We start from the raw sequence: 22,203 nt of genomic DNA, 5'->3' as shown, positions 1-22,203 counted from the left end.
ATCACTGTACTGCCAATAGTGCAAGGAATGGTGAAACTTCCTGGATCTTTCTTCTTAATTGGAAGCTTTTGCTGCACTATTGCACTACACTCCTCCGTCAACTGGACACTCTCATAATCCCTCAACCTCCGCCTCTTAGAAAGAATCTCCTTCATAAACTTGGCATAGCTGGGCATCTGCTCCAAAGCCTCTGCAAAAGGTATGTTTATCTGTAATTTCTTGAACACATCAAGGAATTTTGAGAATTGAGAATCCTTCTTGGTGTTTTTCAACCTTTGTGGGAAGGGAATTGGAGGTACATATGCTTTAACTGGAGGTGCTGGCAATGAACTATCGGGCCAATCCAATTCGACTGCATACCGGGATTGCACATCCTTGCTTTTCTGCATTTTTTCAACACTTTCATTTTGGTCTGCAGTGGTCCGATCGATCGGAATTGTGGCCGATCGATCGGAATTGTGTCCTGTCTCATTTTCAACATCAGCTCGAATAGAGCTCCGATCGATCGGGTACGAGGTCCGATCGATCGGATTTGAACTCTGTTCTTCCTCAACTGCATTTTTCTGCAATTCTGCATCTTTCAATTTTTCCGCTTTTTCAGCATCTAGATCAGCAGCAGTTTTCACTAGATTCCCATTCCGTAAGGTAATAGCGTAACAATGATCTTTACCTTTCGGATTCACTTCCGTTTGGCTAGGGAGTCCCCCTTTTTCTCTTGATGATAGAGCATTAGCTAGTTGCCCCACTTGTATCTCAAGATTTCTAATGGATGCCCCTTGATTCTGAATCAGTGATGCTTGAGTTTGTAGTGCAGAATCAGTTTTGCTAATGAAATTGTTGGTGTTGTTGGCTAATGCCTCCATACTTCCGGCCATTTTTGCAAACATTTCATCAATGTCCCTCTTTTTCTCTTGTGGCTGAATTTGTTGAGGGGGAGGGTTTTGCACATTTTGATTGTTGCTCCAAGAGAAGTTTGGATGATTCCGAAACCCCGGATTATAGAAATTTGAGTATGGATCATTTCTTGGCCGATTGTAATATCCACCTCCAATAGCATTAGCTTGCTCACTTTGAGAAGAAGATGCATTAGTAATCAAGCATTCTCCGGTTTTATGGTTAGCACCACAATACTCACAAGATACAAATGGCATTCCTTGAACTGCATGAACTCCTTGGCGTGAATTCACTGCTAAAGCATCAATCTTTTTAGCCATAGTGGCCAAAGCGGTCATCACATCAGCATCTCTCAAATTTCCTTGCCTTTGTGGTAGCCTCTCCGTAGGCCAAGAAGTATTTGTCCTGGCAACTTTCTCCAGCAAATCTCGAGCCTCGTCCTGAGATTTAGTCATAAAAGAACCACCTGCAGCTGCATCTAATATTTGCCTCGTTGACATGCTTAATCCAGAATAAAAAGCTTGATAAACAATCTACTCCGCAAGTCCATGATTAGGACAACTCCTCAAGATAGCTTTGAACCTCTCCCAAGCTTCATGGAAAGATTCAAGATCAAATTGGGAAAAGGTCATGATATCATTCCGGATTTGAACCGCTTTCGCTGGAGGGAAAAATTTTGATAAGAATTGCTCCGAAAGCTCATCCCATGTAGTAATGGAATTGGGGGGAAGGGACATCAACCATGCCTTAGCTTTATCCCTCAATGAAAATGGGAATAATCTCAAAAGAATTGCATCACGAGAAACACCTTGAATATCAAATGTAGCACAAATATGCAAGAATGAAGCCATATGCACATTTGGCTCTTCATGAGGAAAACCATGGAACACGACGGAATTGGAGATCATGGTGATAATAGCCGGTTTGATCTCAAAGTGAGTGGAGTTGATAGGTGGATACCAGATACTAGAGGGAGTGGTATCCCAAGTTGGTCGAGCACATTCCTCCAAAGAACGAGGATCAATTTGTCTTTGAGGTCCATCCGCCTCATTGACTCCGTTTCCACCATTGGCTCCCACACCATTCCTTCCTTCTAAATTGTCTCCCATGCCTTCAACTTGATTATTATATTGCTCCCGTATACGCCTACGAAACGTTCTCTCAATCTCCGGATCCAACCCAATCACACTCGAGCGAAGAGCACGTCTTCCTAAGCTCATACAAGAGAAAGAATTTCTCTGCAGAAAATTAAAAACCAAATTAGCACAAAAATTACTTAAATTGACACAAAAATGAAAATTTTGCCTCAATCCCCGGCAACGGCGCCAAAAACTTGTTGTGAAATTATTCGCAAGCGGACAAATCGCACAAGTAATATAAAGATGAGTAAATTATCGTTCCCACGAGGATATTTTGGCAAATTCAAATTCAAAGTCAATTCAAACAACTATTACACTAATTGGCAATGCGAATTGTTGATTATAGTTTATGTAATGCTAACAAGTACTTAAAAGATGACTAAGTAAGTAACAATTTTAACAATTAACCAACCACAAATAACAGTTTAATTTCCAAGAAGATTAAGCACTAGGGTTACTAATTTCACCACCTCTCATCCAATTGAACTCCATTGATTCTTTAACTCTCAATTATCAAATTAGTTGTTGACAATCAATTTCCCACTCTATTCAATGTTCTATTCCTAGATACATCGAATGTGTTTTCAACATAAATCCGGGTTATTCCTAACACTCGGATTAGTACGTTGTAAACCCATTAAGATCAATGGAAATCACTTAACAATTGCATAAGTCATAAACCTATATTTCTATGGTTCATTCAACTTATGTTTTCTATGGATTCTTGCAACCTTAGGCCTATCCTTCCGGTCTCAACCCAAGCTAAAAATCATTCAAATGGTGATCAAGCATTTGAAAGCAATAAGTGTATCCATAGAAAATCAACAACAATAAGAGAGATTAAAGACTAACAATCAAGTTCATTCAACATTCAAGGAGGGGTTCCATTAGGACCCCTAGTTAGAGGATTAGTTCCTCATAATCACGAAATACAACTTGAAATCCATACTAGCAGTCATTTAATACAAGAAATGAGAAGAATTTAGATGAAACCCCTGAATTTCGAGCTTGAGCTTCCAAGGGCTGCCGTCCAAGCTTGAGAGAATTCTCCAAAGTTCCAACCCCCCAAAACCTACAGATTTTATGTTTTTATACTCCCAATTAACCCCAGAGTCGTTTATCTCACACTTCTCTGTCGTTTTGAGTTGGTCTTTTTTTGACTTTAGGTTAATTTCGGACAATTAAAGGCCCCAAAATTCGCGAGGTTACTCTGGCCGATCGATCGGAAGAATTCCCGATCGATCGGATTTTTTCTCTGACTTATTTCTGATTCAGCAGGGTCCGATCGATCGGGCCTTCTTCCCATCGATCGGATTTCTTCAGTGTCCCTTCTTCCTGGTTCTTTCTCCCCAATTTGCTCATTTTCTTCCATGATTGCCCTTACACCTGAATTACAAAATTAAACACTCTTTAGGCAGAATTAACCCAAGACAACTCTAAAACAATGCAAGATTTCATGTAAAATGATGCACAATTATATGAATATAATTGGCATATCAAACACTCCCACACTTAATCTTTGCTCGTCCTCGAGTAACTCTAGAGTCAAGTAGCTCAAAGACACAGGAGAATTATCAACAAAATTGTAGCTCAATAATCCTCAAAGTGATGGACAAACTGAGTTGGTCAATAGGTGTTCGGAAACTTACTGAAGTTGTTTTACAAGTTTGCAACCTAGACAGTGGATACGGTGGTTTCCTTGTACTGAATGGAGCTATAATACAACCTTTCACACAGCAGCCAAGTCATCTCCCTTCAAGCTAGTTTATGGTTATCCTCCTCCTCTTGTGCTTGCAGATGAATTAGGAACAACTAAACTAGATTTCTTGGAGAAATCTTTGTTAGAAAGAGACAAACAACTGGAACTACGCAGGCAGAATTTACTACTAGCTCAAGAGATAATGCGGTATCAGGCTAACAAAAGGGGAACTGAGAGAGATTTAAAAGTGGGTGATTTGGTTTATTTGAAACTCACACCACACCAGCTACCTTCTCTGGTTCCCTATTCTTTCAGTAAGCTACACCCAAAGTTCTATGAACCATATGAAGTTCTAGCAAGGGTTGTTTCAGTGGCCTACATGAATTGAGATTATCAGATGATTCTAACATCCATCGCATCTTTCATGTTAGTTGTCTTAAACAGTATCTTGGACCAAATGTGACTCCTAGTGTTAGCCTGCCTACAGTGTCAGATTTTGGGTTGGTTCAACAAAGTCCCAAGGCTATTGAATGGACATGGTACATGCAGAAGAGGCTACTTGGGAAGATTATCATGAATTTAGCCGCAAGTATCCTTCCTTTCCTTTATCATAGAATACTTTGCCTTGAGGACGGCCAAGATCTGTTTTAAGGGGAGGATAAATGATAAGTATCACATCATTATAAAATATAATAAAAGAGTAAATCATAACATATAATTAACGTCGACAAAGAAAAAAAAAATATGGAAAAAGAGGTGAATTGATAAACTGAATTTTATGATTTTCTAGTAAAGGGTGATCAAAAGTAGGTTGATCATATATATTGACGCAATCAATTATATCTCCTCTGGACGTTATTTTTAAGTTAAGGACACGTATATCTAACAACAAAGTAGTCTATAAAATATTCAGCAAGTTAATAAATAAACAATGGACTTGAAAAAAAAAAGAAAAAAATGAAGGACCTTAATGGATTTGATGAGAGGTTTGTTCAAGCAATTCTCAATTTGAAGTTTCCGGCCAGGAAAAGTGGTTGCGGCACATGATATGATGGGAATCAACAAACATCCATGGGAAATTGCAAAATTATCATGAATGGGATGACATACACCACACATATATATATATACATGATTTTATATATATAGGGTGTTTCTCCATGTCACCTCTTTTGTTTTTATGAGAAACTAACAATTTCACATTTTTTACTTGGTAAACTCTTTTCAGTAGACTATATGCAGTACTATACAATTCAAGTTAAATTTTCTTTATAGAGTAGTAGAGGTGAGTTTCGAATCCATAATTTGTACATCCTAAAGTTTTCATGCGAAAATGTCATATTTAATCACCTTAATAATTTACTTGGATTGAAAAAATAAGAGTTAATTAGGGTTAAGAGAGGGAGAGTTATGAGAGGGGATCATCTTTGTTCACTCTATTTGAATAGAATGTGGAGTTAATGATAATAAAAAAAAAATGAGTCATTCACTTATTTACACTCATCTCTAATCTAAGTTTTTAAAACAAAAAGGACAAATATGGAATAGAATAATTATTATTTTCTTCTTCTCTCGAAACATAATTAAAAAATAACCATATGGCCTAACCTTGTTCAAGGTATAATTAAAACAATTGGTTTCCGCAGCCAGGATTCGAACCCGGTAATACCAAGCTACTTTTTTCAGACCCCGGAATAAGCCGCTGAAGTGTAACTACTGCGGATTCTTGTGAAACTTCTTGAATCAAATAATATATAAATTAATATTTTTTACGCCCAACAATTGTGTTAAAAAATTTGATAGAAGCAACAGTCATGTTTACTGTTTTTGCCATATAAGATATAAAGTCAAAAAATAAAAATAAAAATAAAAAGTCTGTGCGTGTGTATGTATGTATTTTAAGGTTTACTTCAAGATAAAATGATTATGTATACAATTACTAGATACTCAGGCCGTCAAGCTCATGCACACAGAAATTTCACACATGACGATAGAGTAAATTGAATCACATTTTTTACTTTGTAAACTCTTTTCAGTAGACTATACCTTGCCATGAGGGCAAGGTTATGCGACTGCGTTTTGAATGCTTCCATTATACTTAGTCTAACAAGTTGCATATTCGCGCTTCGCGCGACACATAATTAATTTAGAAAATAAAGATTTTTGGCAAATTTTCCATATTTTATTATCATGATGAACAACAGAGCTTGAATTGTAGAAAATGGAGATAATTGATGAAAGCGTTTCTTAACACAGCTTCGATTTTATTTTATTTTATTACATGTGGCAAGAGTTTGAGCCATACAGAAGTAGATGTGACAGCTTCTAAAGCACTTCAGTATTTTGTAATACACTTATCTTAATTATATGATTATGATTATTCAATTGCTTAGCCGTTACTTTTCATTATTTTATCCCTTTTTTTTAACACTTTTTGTTGTTCCTAATAGTATTTATGCACATTTAATTGATGCTTAGCAATTACTTTTCATTATTTTACCTCTTTTATCACTTTTGATTGTTCCTAATAGTATTTATACACATTTAAGTGGTTATCATTGAAATAGTATTGATTTTCCCGTCATTAACATCGTTAATATTATGTTTATTTAATTTTTGGTGGGTCTTTATTATTAACATTGATGATTTTCCCACAATTAAGGGGAAGCTTTTTACCCCTCTTTGCTATTCTCCACAATTCAAGGGGAAACATCCTTGAGGCTTCCATTATATATATATATATATATTGATTGATTATGATACGTTTCGTTTCATTTTGAATGTTTCCATTATACTTTGTCTAATACGAATGGTTTTGATCAGTAAGCTTTACAAATTGTTGCAACCATCTATGATGATGTGGCATGACAGTAACAAATTTCTATTAATAGTAATTTTACCATTCTATAATATTCATTCTTGAAATATATGACAGTGAGCTGTTCTTCTTTGTTCTTTCTCTCTGTCCCTTCCTGTACTCCTAGTTTCCTTCCACCGACATTGATGCTAGGTTAAGGTTGAAGGAGTTATCACATAAACACTAATATTTGAGTCCTGCCTTCAATTCCATCATTAATTACTTTTCTTAGTCTAAAAACAATCAGAATATTATGCTTCATCAGCAAACAGTGCTTTTACGATAATTACTAATGCAGCCGCCCATATCCAAAATGTTAAAAGAGTACTGGAATAACTGCAGCTATGAGCTTCTCTAACAAATTACAGTTCATAATCGCTATCAAGAATGAGTAAAATCCCCAAAGACCCCGAAACTTTGTATCAACTTCAGATTTCCTCATAGCAGCAGCCCAAGTTGGGAAATCAATGGAGTGCGATGGCAAAACAAAAGAAGGAAAGATGCACAGAACTGACAGAAGCTTGTTGGAGAAACCGTCGTCGCATTTCAGTATCTTTAGTCAAACATACTGGGAAGGGGTCTTACAGCCATAAAAGCATCCACCATCTAGAATAAGAGAACAAATATCAAAATCAAGGACTTCAGAATCTTGCAACACTGACTACTACACTATTTAGAAAGTTTTAACCATGTTTTTCATGCTCCATTGCGCTCAACTTTTCAAAATATGAAATTTTAGAGTTTCAACATAGAATTTCATACTGTCACAGTCAATCTACAAAGGTGAGAAAGAAGATTACCTCTTCAGTCACAGCAGCTCTAGCCCTACGATGTCTTTCCACTAGACCTGTCAAAATCTCAGCAAGTCGCTTCTTTACATGACCCGTTAATATGTCCCCCTTTGCATATGCCTGGAAGCAACTTAGTATTGTTAAAGTATCCAAGCAGGAGTTATTGTAACATTTACAAGCAAAAATTTGAGTTGAGGAGCGATTCCTAGAATATAACATTTATTTGAGAGTAATCCAAAACAAAAGGTCAGCTAACTAGCAGTCTCACCTTCCTTATGTGATCAAGCTCAGCATCGTCCTCTAAGAAAAAGTTCAGATATTTCACTGGTATATCTACCTGAATAATGTTCCCAAGGTAATGGATATCAACAAATAATAATACATAAGATATACACAAATCCAGAAATTTATACATCACATATAAATAAAACAAGCATCCTAACTACCAATACAGCAGCAGATAAACAACTCCTTTTTTCCTCCCTCAATCCCCTTCAGAAAAATGTAAAGTTAATTTTCTTTTCAAGACAGGTGAGTTGTCCTGCTGATTTTATGCTTCAGTTTATGCTTTACCAAAATAAACTTTCTATCTGGTTGGGCCCAGTGGTAGAGTTGCAAGAGTGCAACCTAGAGGTCATAGGTTCAATTCCTTAAAACAGCCTATGCACATATTATAGGAGGGTAAAGTCAACATACATTTTCCATGTCCCCAACCCTACCCACTTACCCTTTTTTAACACCAAAAATCGTGAAATGCGAAATCATTTTGATGTCACTTATTTTCTGAGGAACAAACAGAATCTATATCATCCAAAAAAACTGTAAACCACCTAATAATCTAGCAAAAAATAAAGGAAGAAAAAAATAACCAGCCTGATAAGCAAGCATCCTTATTAAAATGTAGTTTGTAGATCATCCACAAAAAAGGAAAATAAAACAAAACGTGTGCAATACAAAATTACATACCTCAAGATTTGCTCCATATAGTCTCTGTTTCTCTGCAGAATCTTGCCCACCAGAGAATGCATACTTATTTATCTGTCAAGATCATCACAAAAATCTATTAATACAAAGATGCAAACAACAACTTCAACACCAGATTATGATAAAAAAAAGTATCTAAGCAGAGTATGGGCAAGTATAAATCATGCAATGAATGGAGATGACCAATGGTAGAAATCAAATTAAATTAAGAAAAAAAATAATTTGGGACTTAATTAAAGTCAATTCTACATCTCCCAGGCTCTACTAAACTAGTATATAATCCACTCTGATATCTTATTAAACAAAAAAAATGGGGATATCTTTACCGCTGATCAAGAATTTCAATATGGAAGTGTTATGGATATCCTGAAAAAGGTATCAATGTGTGTTTAAAATGAATTATTTGAAGACCAATTGATTGTTGTAACAAATGGCAGCACATTTGATTATTAGGACCTTCCAATTCATAGTTGTCAATCTCCAACATTTGCATGGGGGTTCGCTAAGTAATAATCGAGTTAGTAGAAGAAACTTAGACCCAAAAAAAACTGCCAATTTGGGAAAAAAGAAAAGTGACTTGGACAAATCCTTTTGTCGATATAATCTCATACCGATCAATCAAAAATTCATTAATATGTTATCCATCGCCTAACAAGGAACTTGAAAATGAAAATGGCTACATATCATATAGATGAATGAACAAACTTGTAACCAACCATAACGTAAGCAAGGAGAAAATTGAAGTCACTATAAAATGAAGCAAAAATTCCAGAACATACTAATTGAAATTGTCTAGAATCTAGAAGGAGGTGTGATTGTGTTCCAGCAACCCACCTTGTTCTTAATGTCCTTTGCAGAGTCGGTCACATATATTGCAGAATTTGGATCACTAGCAGACATCTTTCCTGTTTCCCCCTGCACATTTCCATAATCAGGTATTAGGGTGAACTCAATTTCATGCGAGGAATCAGGTATAAGCCTATTAAAATAAAGCATCTGGTTCTTCACACTGATACAAAGATGACATAGAACACATTGGAATCTAAATTCCAATAATAATCTACAATCAGAATTCAACAAGTCTTTGAAAAATTTACAAGTATCCAAGGTTTGCCACACCTAGAGCTATGTTTGTCAAATAATTGATTATACTCCAAATTCTTTAGTTCTGGAAAGGACTACAAAGCAAACTGTTTATAAAGCTAAGAGCTCCAGTGAGCAAACTTCAAGATGAAATTGGACAAAATATCAATAGTCTTGTTTCAAGCCTGAACCCAGTCAAGGCTCAAGAAGCCTTTTAGTTTTACCATATCTTAAGACCTAGTTGACAAACGCAACACATCCAAAAAATTTAATGAAAGGTGAGACCAACAAACAATTCCTTTCAACCCCAAAAATGACAGAAAAATGTTGCTCAATGACTAAAGATTAAATGCAAATCAAAGTCATTCAAAGGTAAAACCGTAAAAGTAGTTATAAGAGGCTGAATGCATCTTCAATTGTTATTAACATTTGTATAAACCACATAAAGCTGATACACAAGTCAGTACCCAGATATAGAAGTATACCAATTTTTTAGGATAAAAGCATACCAATCGCAACAATAATCTGAGTACTAAATGAAACCTAGAAGAAAATGGGATGGTGGGAAATTAGGGAGAGGCAAGGGAACCCTCATATTCAGCATCCAACACAGTACAGGCAACACACCATAGATATATTGTATTTGGGCATGCACAACCATGTATAGCAAAGTATTCGTCCTCCATGTATCAAGTACAACAGTACCTACACATAGTTACACCTCAAATTACCTGCAAGGCAGGAAAGAACAATGATTCGAGCAATGCAGGCTTGTGATGTCCTATCCGAGGAGCAACGTCTCGTGTCATTCTGAAATAAGGATCCTGAATATCATGACAGGAAATGAAACACTAAGAACAGAGAATCACAAGCATGCAATATGAAAAGAGAGAGATTAAAAAATCGTTTAACATGACTTCCAGAATAACTAATTGCAAATGCCTCAGTATCACATGCAACGATTGAAAAATTGGTCCCCAACCTCCAAAACTTGAAGTTAATTATTAAAGACTGAAAACAATTATATAAGCTCAATACAAACCATCAAGGAATCACCCTGGACCCCATTGTCCTGATTTTGGCAATATGCATCAACAAAATAACCAATGGTCAAAACTTAGTTTCAACCTCAACATTTCTATAGAACAAAAGTCTTTAATACTCAGAAAATCCCCCACCAGGCAACAAACAACCATGTCTATGCATCATTGCAGCTTCCTAATCTTAAACCCACTTGATTCAATCTGTAACCTCAAAAAAAGGGGTAATTAGCACACCACATAAAACTGATCCACAGATGCATGATCTTGTGGTCAGGTTTTTGACAAAAGCATCAACATTTCAATCATTTGAGACTCTTTATTGAACGCCTAGATGGAAAAGATCAAAAAGTGTAATAATAAAAGCCGAAATAAGATGAAAAACTCTTTTACAGCAACCATAAGGAAGATATTATCGTTGGTATAACAAAATCAGCGTGAATCGAACAGACAATTCATGACCATTATAGATTCACATGTGAACAAACCTTAACAATAAATGCCTCATACACAAACGCATGTGCAGAAGTACAAGCATGCACATGTTCAAGTCAAAGAAAATCAGTGAGCACCAAATTGCTAAAGACAATTCAGTCATTGTAGTGGCTTTAGATATACGATATGTAGCATAGTTCATATTTCTATAAACATTAGCAAACTTAAAAAGCATATTCGAATTCGTATTGCGCAACAATGAGGCAAAGCCATAATAGCGAGGGAAATCAACCTGGTCAATTGCACAAGGAATCAAGCAGCGGAGGTCGTCTTTGCCAGAAAATAGGTGAGGGAATGAACTAGGAAATGATGGAGCTGCCTGCAATAAAAGAAAAAAAGAACATGTATATGAAACTCCAATGACAGAAACAGCCCAGTGAGAAGGCACACACATATAGTACATGACAAGCAACAAGGGACAAACCTGTATAGACGGAAAAGAAATTTTTCCGATATGATCTTCACCTGTGAAACCAAAAATGCCCACAACCTGAACACCAGCAGAAGGTTATTTATATGCAAATGATTTAACAAGGAGCAACACCAAAAGCATCTTTTCAAATGAAAGAGAAGAAAAGGTAACGGGAAATATCTAGTGAGCGGATAAATTAAGATTACATATAGCCACCTTATTATGTGTGACACACTTTTGAATCTTCACCATATTTCGGTAGAAGTCACTGCATATAAAATAGAGCATAAAACAAATTGGCACAAGTAAATTGTATAAGAAAAAATCGCAAAAAATACTTCAAAATTAATTAAATACAAGAAGTTTCTCTTCTTTATTTTATTATTTTTTTTGAAAAATAAAGAAAATAATATATATTCAACCAACATCAACCATCAAGGACATATAAGGATAGCTCCCAAGGAATTATCATTTAAAGGCAAAGTAAGAACCTATGAAAATAAAATCACAATATTAATTCTCTTAAAATTATCCATCATTAAACCTATGCAGAGAAGACACCACCACATTGCTGGTTTCAGGAAGGTAGACATTTGAAGCCTAACCACTACAATGCGAAAAGGTTGTTCATAACTTCATATGGTCAGACATTTAAACTTACACTGCAACGAAGCAACTCTCCCAATAATCTATAGATTCCTAAAGTTGTAACGAGGATAAATATTGTTACATTTGACTTAAAAAATATCACTCATTAACGTGCTAGAAAAAAAAAAAAACACCTGAAGAACAATAGCTATTTCAATCTTCGCATCACCTATAAATTTGTGAGGGATGATTATTCGTTCGTTCCAAAGAATGGGGCAGTATCCTTGATGCGTGGTTGTTACTTACCCGCCAACATAATCAAAATCTGAGAAGATGAAGGTTTTAGTGATGTCGAATCCACAAGCGATTATGTCTTTAGCATTCTCGCGAGCAAGTCTCCTACTCTCTTCTACAGAGAGATTCTTCCACATGCACTTCTCATCATCAGTCAGCTGTATAACTAGAGGAACCTTAAAAGCCTCTTGCAAATACCTGCAACAAGTATCATATATGCACCATAAGTCAAACAAATTGTATGGCTTGGACTCAGAAGTCACGGAACATAGAACGGCATGACAAAGGATTACAACCTTTTTGTTCGAGGAGGAAGGACCACATCTATGATTTTATTTAATCAATGATACTTCAAACCATAACATCAACGAAGAACAAGGTAAAAAAAATTGATGAGGCATCAACAGCACAAGGTGTCACAAAACCTGGTGAAACATTACAAAAGCAATTTCATAGTTTCAGAATGAAGATGAAAAATTCATATTCTTGACTCACACACAGACAAAGGCATATAACATTTAATTAATTCACAGTAACTAAGAAAGTTGATAAACTAAGACATTTAGCAGTCACAAGTAGAGCAAATAGCCAATATTAAAAAGGCTGACTGTGTCAATAACATGCCATAGAAGTGCAGCTTCAGGCAACAAAGAAAAGGAACAAGATCTGCACAAAATCCCTTGGCATGAAGTACTTCTCCTTATCACATAAAATTCTCCATCCAAAAAAATAGATTCTCTTCCATTCAAAAAAATCTCTAATCAAATCCATCTCCATCCAAAACCTGAGCTACAATAAAATAAAAGCAATCAAGTACAAAACTGTAAATGTAAATATGATGTTATTTGTCAAAGACTCAAAGCATTAAACTTTAAAGCCCACAAGGCTTTTGTCCATTTCCAAGCAGAACGAACATCAATGGTGCAATGTGGAGATCCAAAATTAAAAGCCAAAAATAGAAACGACATTTTGTTTTAAAAGAAAAAAGGAATCAAGAGTAGGAGTTTAATAGTACACAACACTGCAATTTAAACAAAGAAAACACAAAGAAGGAAACTTACTTGGTAAACATAAATGGCACCAAATGACCCAAATGCAAGGCCTCAGATGATGGCCCTCTTCCAGTATAAAGATAGAACTTCTCGCCCCTCTCATAGGCATCCAACACGTCATTGAAATCCCTATCCCAATAATCACATCAACACCAATGCAAATAAGTAATAAGTCAGGACTCTTTTTTTTCTATTTGAACGAAGAGACACAACACTCTCAAGGATGTTGGAGGTAACGTACAATCATACGAGGCTTTGTTTCTGCATATTGCATAGGATTGCAATTGTATATATCATCAGTTATATCATGCCCAAGAGAAATGCATTATTGTGGAATCCTTAGATGGTTTGATGATCATCTTTAATATGATATTAATCTCACGAGCTCGTCTTTAAAGCCTTATGATATAGCTTTTGAAATCACCATTTCATTCAAGAAAAATTAGGGGAATGCATTTAGCTTAAACTTCTTCACCTATCAATGTGCGGTATTTACTCCATTTTTCATAAAATCATTGTAGGGAGACCTGAAAGTGTTGAGGAATGATATTTGCGAAAAAAAAAAGAATCAGAAAATAGCATTACCGGTGGGCAAAGAAGACACCTCTGCGGAGGAAGACGTGCGCCGGGCGATTAGTGAGGCGTTCAACGCGGCGGACAATTGCGTCATCTAGCCTCTGGCAGCCGAATTTCTCGATAAGCTTGTCGTAATCGATCTTACCTCCGTTGGCCGACACCTCCCACGGGTTCACAACCTGGTCGTCTTCTTCTTTTACTTCTCTGTCTTCCCTCTTCTCCTCCGCCATCTGCTTCTTCTTGGTTTTACACTCGCTTTTCAAGAGATTGATTTAATATAAACCCTGCTTTTAATTTTTCATAATACAAAGGGGTAAAACTATTTTTGTATTAGTTTTGTTCCATAAGATTCATTAAGTTTTAAAAATATTCCATAAAATACAAAAAATTATAAATATTTATTTTATTAATAGAAATACCCTCATCTTCTCCATTTTCCTCATTGGACACCCAAATTGAATCTTCCTTTTCCGACGACTATTCTGACCAGCCAATGGGCAGGGATGATGCGTCTAGGTATGAGTTACACTCCCATGGTGGTTGCTTGTGGCGGCAAAGTCTTCGGTGGCCAGATCGGACACTTTTCTTCACGATTGGCCACGACTTCAAGGTCAAAACCCAATGGAATCAGCAATTGATGGCAGCGACTGATGGCTGGGATTGGTCATGGTGCTTCGGTGCTTCGTTTTGGTGGGTCGGCCACCTTGATCGGTGGCCGGACCATCATTCCCACTAATCTGGTAATTTGTTTTCTATTTCGACCTATACATGTTGATATATTATCTGTTTCTAATATATAATATTTGTTTCCAGTAGATATCTTATTTTTATAGTGGAGAAGAAAATTTATGAGCTAAGTCATTGTTTATGTCCTTCATGTTTCCCAAATTTATCGATTATGTCCTCTAAGTATAAAATTTGCTGACGTGGCGCCAGAGATACAATATACAATATACATGTCATTTTTTTAAGAAAATCCACATCATTATTTTAAAAACCCATTCCCTTTTATTCTGAAAAACAATAAAATTTTACCATTGTAAACCATTTTTGTCGAAATCGATTTCGTCGAAGAAAATTTTGTCAGTTTTTGAACACAAATATCACTACAATCTCTACATTTTGAAGAACCACAATGCATTAAATCTCTGCAATTTCAGTCAATCCACACTCCTCACAAGATCCAACATCACCTCCTACACGGCATGTCTAAATTCCACATTGTTTAATTTCTTCATAAACAGAGTGCTCAATGATTTTGGATTAATGTTTTGTTCTTCATAGTGGCACCCAGTCCGCACCGGTTTCTTCTACTTCACATTCAACAATGGGTCTCTTAAAACATGCCAAGGCTCACAAAAACTTGCTGTAAAGGTCTCTCCTTTACCATCTCCAGCCTCTGCTCCGTCTTCGTCAACGAGACATCAATTTCTGGAGGAATGGTATCATCCTCCCCTGCCTATCCAGGCGGCTTCACCTGGTCCTGCACCCACCATGGCAACATCTCCAGTGACAGTCCCAATTCTTTACAACCTTGTTCGCAGATTGATACCCAAAAAATCAAAGGAATTGAAGTAGAAAGATATCCTACAAAGATTGATACCAGAAAATCAAAGGAATTGACATGGAAAGATTGATACCCATAAAATAAAACCTCGTTCGTGTATCGCCGTCTGGAGAAGAGCCGTAATCGCCATCAATCGCGTTGCACAGAAGAGGGAGGAACTCAATCGTTGCCCTAATATGACGATGTTGCTATTATTTTCAAGGTGTGAATGGGTTTTCAAAATAATGATGTGGCTTTTTTTTAAAAAAAAAATGACATGTAAATTGTATATTGTATCTCCGACGCCACATCAGCAATTTCTGTTGAGAAACGACCGGACAATTCAAAATCGGGACATAATTAGAACATTTTTGAAACATCAATGACATAATCAACAAATTTTATACTTGGAGGAAACAATCGATCAATTTGAGAAACATAAAGGATATAAACAATGATTTAGCCAAAAACTATGTGTATTGGGGCTTCTCCAAGGGGGATTGTATGTGGAGTTGTAAAACCCCTAACTGCCAAAATACAACTCCAATCCTTGAAAAACTCTCTCCAACGCAGGTGGTATATCAGGTTGTATAATACCACCTGTCAGAGTTGGGTGCTATATTTAGCACCCAATTGAAGAGAGAGAAGAGAGATGTAAATCTTGGAGGGAAAGAAAAAGTGGCAGTTGGAGAGTCCAACGGCTAGTAAATATAGATCTGGTACCGAGGGATTCAAGCATGGATTATGGAAGCTATTGATCTGCTTCTCGTCAACTTTGTGCAGTCAGCTGTGGAGACGGATAGGAACGAAGTACAGACAAAGGGTGAGGGGTTATGGGCTCTCTTAATGTATACTTGGGCTTGGGTTATGGGCTTTCTTAATGTATAGGCTTGAGTTCATGAGTAATGACTCTTTTAGTGCATAATGAGCATTACAAAGCATTACCAAGACTATTGGGCTCGAGTTTAATGACAATAATCATATGAATTCGACTTAAATTGAATGGGTTTGGACTAAAATTAGTTTTACCACTCCATTTACAACCCTCCCCCTGGAACACAATAATTTTATAACCGTACTTTTTCACTTTTTGGGGTGCTAAACACAAGGATAGCACCCCATTTTTGCATCCCTCCCTTGGAGATGCTCTTAGATGTGAGAAGTTAGGAAACCACGATAGAAAGACATGTAATACTATCATCTTATCTTTTGTGATTTTTTTTGGATTTTATGATTGTATTCATAAACATATTATGATAGATAATGAAATTCTGGATTGTTAAATATATATGTTATCTGTAAATTTTTAGGCAGGTGAAACTGACTTGGTTTAATTTTGTTATGTTTTTTAGACAGATTTCATTTGAAAATTTATGACAGATGAAACAGATAATATTTTGGAGAAACAGATACAATTTCAACAGATCCAAAATTGATAATATATAAACAGATCCATCATAACCAGAATCAGAAGAAAAAAATACAAAAAATAAAGAAAGATGATGCGCCTTATCATATGTAATTGCAGCATATGCAAAACAGATATAATATTAGCAGCTCCAAAACAGATAAAATATCAGATCTGGTGATGACAATTGAATGATGGCTTTTTCATTTTCATTCTCTATTTCTCTCTCTAGATCAAGAGCTCTACTTTGCAGATTTGTCTTTGTCCCAAGCGAAGGAAGAAGAAGAAACCTCAATTTTATTAGCAAGAAAGAAGAAGAATAAACGTCAATCTATGTCGCAAGCAAAGGAAAAAAGAGAGAAGAAGCAATGAATGAAGAAGAGAGGAGGCACCGATCAAGGAAGAAGAAAGTGGAAGAAAGAAGAAGAGTATTTGTTGCGGAAAAGAAAAAAGCGGTAGGAAGAAGAAGAATACGAAAGGAGAATGTATGTATATGTAGGGGCATTTAAGTCACTTAATATCATTTGTCCTCTTCTCTAAACTTTTTCCCGATTTATCCTTATTGGAGTACAAATGTTGTATTTTGTCCTTCCATCTAATTTCCCTTTTTTATTTTTCATAATACAAAGGGTTTAACTAGGGGTGTCACAACCAATCCGCAACCGAGAAATCAATCCGTAATCGTGGTTATTCGATTTTTGGATATGGTTTTTCAGTTATGGTTTCGGATATAGTTATGATTTTAGTAAATGTTTGGATTTTTTTGTGGTTATGATTTTTTCAATTACGATTATGGTTACAACCAAATAATATTAATATATATTATATATTATATATATCATATATGATATATTATATTTTATATATATTATATAAATATATATTAGATTAGATTAGATTTATATATATATACATATTGGAATATAAGACTATAGGAAGCCAAGTAGTATTTGTAAAACTCTGATTATATCTTCATAATTAATTAGTTGAAACTCATGGTGTCTTTATCATTTTAAAATTCATATAAATTAAGATTGATTATTGCTAAAGCGAAAGTGGGGAGACATCTTCATGTATGATTTCTTTTTCTTTTCTTGATCATATTATTTCTCTCGGTCTTGTAAATTTATTTTTCTTTAATTGTGATGAGATCATATATTTATTATCATTATCATTATCATGAATTTTTATCAAACTTCGCTAGATGGAGTTGGAGTCGATCATGGACTATTTTCTCACTCTATTTGAGATTTATTCATACTTTTCTCATTTTTTCAAAAACCAAAAACCGATCCGATCTGAAAAAATATGGTTATTTTCATTTGTTTATCCAAACATATATGGTTCGGTTATGGATTCTAAAATATCATAACCGAATCGATTCGGACATTTCAATTATGGTTAAAAACCGAACCAAAAACCGAATGGATACCCTTCGGTTTAACATTTAAAAACAGGGCTTAGAATAAGAAAAAAAAAGGTCAATTTAATTTTTTTTTATATAATAAGAAAACTTGCATTAAAAGAGACCCGCATAAATTACAGACAATAATAGAGATAGGATGATTCTCCTCTAGAAACATTACAAGAAAATAAAACTCCTATATAAGAAGAACAAAGAAAACACTCAATACAATAATATAGAGATATAACTATTTCTATTCACAACCTTGATTAGAGCTACCATAAGACGAACGTCACCGCTAGAAAAACTCACATCATTACCCAGAAAAGCCAAATCTGAAAGAGAGAGGAATAAAACCACCAAATTTGGAAGAAAAATTAACAAAGAACCAAAAAATACTAGTAGAGTTACATTTGGGGAGGAGGAGAAGTGTCGGATCTCGACTCCTCCCCGTACCGCCATAGAGAAAAGAGATTTTTAGAGAGAGAAAGAGCAAGTGTGAAATGTAAATATCAAAACATAATATTAAAAATCACTTTAAACTATTGAATATTATAAATCAAAAGAACTACATAAAGAATATTTATAAAAATGGGATAAGCTCCAAAATAGCCTTTCTATTTTGAAAAATAGCTCGATTGAGCCCCTGTATTTTTTTTAAAGTTCTTCAAGCCCATGTACTTTTGAACAATGGGCTAAACATACCCCTCATATTAACTTCCATTCTAATGGAGCTGAGTTGACATTTAAATAGTTGAGTTGAATTTTTGGGTAAATTCCTATTTGTTGACTAGGCAAACACGTGTCTTTAGCTAATGAAATGATGATACGTATCCAAACTTTGTATATCATTGAAAATATCCTTCTTACATGTTTTCAAATCGTTTGAAACTTATTATTTTAGGGTCAACGAAATCCTTGTACTTTAAGTAATTAGTTATTTAAACACTTGTAATTTTAATAAATTGGGCAAATTAGCCCCTCAAATGACAATGAAAAATAAACTCCTAAAAAACCAAATTTGCAACATCAAGAACCTAATACTCTTCATCCACAATAGAATGTATCCAAAACATCAACATCAACAATAAAATAATTAAAAAAGTTCCAGAAACAACAATTACATAACATGGACATACCAAATCCAACCTAAATAGAATTGTTCAAACAGTCACAAACATAATCAATGCATAACACAAATTTCAGAAACATTAGCTTTGTCCACTGGATGATCCTATATTAGAGACTTTCTTCTTTATCTTTGTATTCTCACTTCCACAGTTAATCAATGGAAGTTCCGTGCTTCCAAAAATCAGGAAAAGAAGACCATAATTTAGAACATAAATATATAACACACCAGGTTGAACACAATGCAATGTAGCACACTTACATCTAGAATTAAACAACCTATCCAAGACCAATTAATAATGTCTTATTTTTTAGCTTCGTCTTAGGCCTCCATTCCTTGTGAAAAGGGCTAGCTACCTAGGCTTGCTTATATGGTCCCTGCATTGAAACTGCTAATCCTCCTTGCACTGGTCCTACAGATCTTTCTTGCATTGAGGCCACAACCTTGCTGTAATGTTCACTTGTTTGGGAAGCTTGTGTGGTTTGCCTTGTCCTCGTTGGTGTACTTCTTGCAGTTAGGTCAATAACTTGGCTACTGAAACCATGTCGTAACTGACGCCACGACTCATGGGCACACTCAAAGGTGTCATCATAACCTATCTGAGTGCATTTGAAGTTGCCATCAATTGATATTTAAAGACGCAACTGGACGTCTGATAATCAAGGCTTGGTCTACATTGTCTGCATCGAAGATTCATGATGGTTCAAGAGTCTAGTTATAAATGGAAAATGTATTAAGCACCCTAAAACATCTGTCCCGTCCAGACAGTTACTACCTCTGAGATCCGAGGAGTTTTGATTGCTGCAAACACTATAGAAGACATATATACATACATTTACAATATAAAGCATGCAAGAGAGATGGATTGGGAGTCGGTCGGTCTGAATGTATCACTCGTATTCAGTGCATCCTTATGAATAAAGTGCACATGACTTTTATGAGTGGGGGCATAACGCCTTACTGTTAGGGGAATAATGCATCATATATATGGAGAATGTATGTGTGATGCGATGATGACATAGGGATGACATAAAGGGGACATGAGTGAATGCAAGACACGTGAAGCACTACTTATTTTCAAGTGGTAAATATGGGACACGGACATACACAATACATGTGGAACATTGCCTATCATGATGTGGATGAGTGCGGGACATAGCCAAATGATAAATGTTTCTGAAATATGCAACTTTAGAAGAAAGTTTATGAAAAAAATCCCAAAGGCATGGGGTTTTAGTCTAATGGTATCACTCTTAGGATGCATGATTTCAAGGTGATGTCTTACTTCCACCTTCATGGTGATGTCCGGCGATCATCGAAATCTTCCCCTCTTATTTATTAAAAACTACATTTTGTCGATTTAAAATATCCCTGACAGTGGAAAGGCTAGCTAGATCTGAGCTAGAATCCTTACCTCTCGCCCTTTCTTTCCTTCGCCATCCCTACTCTCCTGCTAGACACTCTTTTCTCTTTCCCCTCTTTTTTTCTTCATCTCCCTAACATTTGTAACTCAACAAAACATGCTTGTAGGAGATTGCTTTCACTCTAATCAACTAAATGATCGCCCCTCACGCACGCATGCTGTCATGTATGCTCGAATCGAACCTTTATCAAGCATAGTGTTTTGCTTGTTTGTATAATGAGCTCGAACTCGAGATTTCGTATACTAGCGAGCCAAGCTCGATTTGAAATATATTGAAGAAATAGTTTGAGATTAGAGCAGGAAGATTGAGAAAGAGAGAAAGATAGAGATGAGAAGAAGAGATATCTTCGTATTCATTAAAAGACATACAGAGTACAAAGCAAGAGAAGACTTAAGTATCAAAGATGACCAATGATCATCTTAGATCAAAACAAATAATAAAATAATACACTGATGTAACAAGCAACGGTAATAAAAAAGAGGGATCAAAACGGTGACGTGCAGAAGTGAAGAGTAAAACGGTGTGCATCAAGAATAACTCTAACACCCCCTTGCAAGCTTAACATGGTCTTCAACAATGTTAAGCTTGGACAGAAGAAACTGTAACTGAATGACAGACATTGGTTTAGTTAGAAGGTCTGCAGGCTGGTGTGTAGTCTGAATGTGCTGAAGAAGAATGAGTCGTTTGTCTACCTTCTCTCTTACAAAATGGCAATCAATTTCAATATGCTTTGTTCTCTCATGAAAGACTGGATTGGTGGCGATGTGGATGGCAGCATTGCTGTCACAGAATAGAGGAACTGGCTTCTTCATGTCATGTCTCATCTCATGCAGAAGAGTGTTCATCCAAACTAATTCACTGGTGACAGACGCCAAAGATCTATATTCTGCTTTAGCAGAAGATCTGGAAACTGTTTATTGTTTCCTGGATTTCCAAGCTACTAAAGCATTGCCTAGTAAGATGGAATATCCTGTGGTTGATCTTCTGGAATCAGGGCAGGCTGCCCAATTTGCATCGCAATAAGCAATGACTCGAGTAGAGCTTGTGGCAGGATAAAAAAGAGCTTGATTTGATGTGCCTTTTAAATATCTGAGTACTCTGTGTGCAGTTCTGAGATGCTGATCAATAGGAGCTTTCATAAATCTTCTCAAGGTGTGTACTGTGAAACAAATGTCAGGTCTAGTTAGTGTTAAATACATTAATTTTCCTACCAGTCGTCTGTCTACCGTAGGATCATCCAGAGGAGTTCCTTGGTTGAGAGAAATCTCTGCATTTGTATCCATTGGAGAGTTGATTGTGCTGCAATCTTGAAAGTTAGTATCACATAATAAATCTGCAATGTATTTCTTTTGACAAATGGTCATACCAGTATCAATAGAATTTACTT

At 35.8% G+C, this 22,203-nt stretch overlaps 1 protein-coding gene and 1 non-coding gene across 2 annotated transcripts; one reads left to right on the top strand and one right to left on the bottom strand.

The window, feature by feature from the left end:
- Positions 1-1,437: 1,437 nt before the first annotated feature.
- LOC119998035 lies at positions 1,438-1,542 on the top strand. Its single transcript, XR_005468161.1, has one exon. It is a non-coding gene; the product is annotated as a small nucleolar RNA R71 (small nucleolar RNA).
- Positions 1,543-6,766: 5,224 nt separating this feature from the next.
- On the bottom strand, positions 6,767-14,175 carry LOC119996148 (tryptophan--tRNA ligase, cytoplasmic-like). The gene is made up of 12 exons (XM_038842681.1): positions 13,914-14,175; positions 13,338-13,457; positions 12,289-12,474; positions 11,611-11,662; positions 11,407-11,472; positions 11,215-11,301; positions 10,179-10,271; positions 9,199-9,279; positions 8,347-8,418; positions 7,649-7,717; positions 7,390-7,500; positions 6,767-7,195 (listed from the first exon to the last, which is right to left on the bottom strand). The coding sequence occupies exons 1-12, from the start codon at positions 14,132-14,134 to the stop codon at positions 7,145-7,147; spliced, it is 1,209 nt and encodes a 402-aa protein (XP_038698609.1). The 5' UTR covers positions 14,135-14,175; the 3' UTR covers positions 6,767-7,144.
- Between the last annotated feature and the right edge of the window lie 8,028 nt (positions 14,176-22,203).

This window comes from Tripterygium wilfordii, chromosome 4 (assembly GCF_013401445.1).
Source record: "Tripterygium wilfordii isolate XIE 37 chromosome 4, ASM1340144v1, whole genome shotgun sequence".
In the NCBI taxonomy this organism is placed as follows: domain Eukaryota; kingdom Viridiplantae; phylum Streptophyta; class Magnoliopsida; order Celastrales; family Celastraceae; genus Tripterygium; species Tripterygium wilfordii.
This window is presented reverse-complemented; position numbering and strand designations above follow the sequence as displayed.